General features: G+C 32.4%; 1 protein-coding gene across 1 annotated transcript; it reads right to left on the bottom strand.

The window, feature by feature from the left end:
* Positions 1–405: 405 nt before the first annotated feature.
* Positions 406–1,032, bottom strand: LOAG_19221 (hypothetical protein; the record flags this gene model as incomplete). Its single annotated transcript, XM_020451874.1, has 1 exon — positions 406–1,032. The coding sequence occupies one exon, from the start codon at positions 1,030–1,032 to the stop codon at positions 406–408; it is 627 nt and encodes a 208-aa protein (XP_020304317.1).
* Between the last annotated feature and the right edge of the window lies 1 nt (position 1,033).

Raw genomic sequence — 1,033 nt, 5'->3', positions numbered from 1 at the left:
CAGACAAAACCTTTATACAAAAAGGTTATATATATATATATAAAGAAGTAGGAGTGGTTTACATAAAACGTTAGAGGGTATTCATTTAGATACAAAGGAAACTGTAAAAATGTGTATTTCCGTAGACAAAGATAACAAAGAAACGTATGGGAGATAATTTTGAGGAATGTGATTTGGTGAATAATGCAGTGATGAATCATTAGAAATGTTCTAAGCATTTAATGTATGATAAATTCTCTCGGTTTTTCCGACACTCCCTACTGAAGAAAAAAAAAAGGAAGTTTTAGGGATATATTTGAAGATATCTATTTGATTTGAATTTAATTGTAATGATAAATTTTGGTGTTGTTCATCCTTTAAAGTAAGTACTAGTTCTGCTTCAGTAGGATTTGCCTTTCGTTGCGATCATTTGAAACATTTGAAAACTATACAGATTAGCTTCAATTTTAGATTAACAATAACAAGAATTGACGTGAGAATAAAAATAGAAATACAAAAGCTAACGAGCTTCCAGTTCGTTGTAAGATTATTCAATTCTTCTTGTATGAATTCCGAGGCCTTATCAGTTCTATATTTAAATCGGATTGATAACTCATTACTTTCTTGATTGATCTCATCCGCAAGGCTCCATGTTGGTCGAACATATTGACCATTACGAAATTGTTGTTGTGATAGGGTTTCTAATTCGGCCGTTATTTTTTCAATTTTGAATTGATCGATGATCAATTTAGTTGATTTGGGAACATCGATTTTTAGCTTACAAGGAGCTATGGACAAAGTTCTATTAATCCCTTTTACCATTATATCATCCCCTTGTAATATCAGGTTACCTGCTAAAGTAACGTGTATCAGTAATGAAAAAGTAATGGTAACCATTAACGTTATTGAACTTGCCCTTTGTACCATACTTGTTTGCAGTAGTTTCTGTTTTCTTTCCGCTCCTCGAGTACGCGATCCTATTGGTCCGTCATCAGTTTCATCTTTTGATTTTGTTGTTCGAACTTCGTCACTATCTTCTTCATTCACTTCCATA

Source organism: Loa loa (assembly GCF_000183805.2).
Source record: "Loa loa unplaced genomic scaffold supercont3.3346, whole genome shotgun sequence".
Classification (NCBI taxonomy): domain Eukaryota; kingdom Metazoa; phylum Nematoda; class Chromadorea; order Rhabditida; family Onchocercidae; genus Loa; species Loa loa.
The sequence above is the reverse complement of the archived record's forward strand: the minus strand, read 5'-3'. Positions and strand labels throughout refer to the sequence as shown.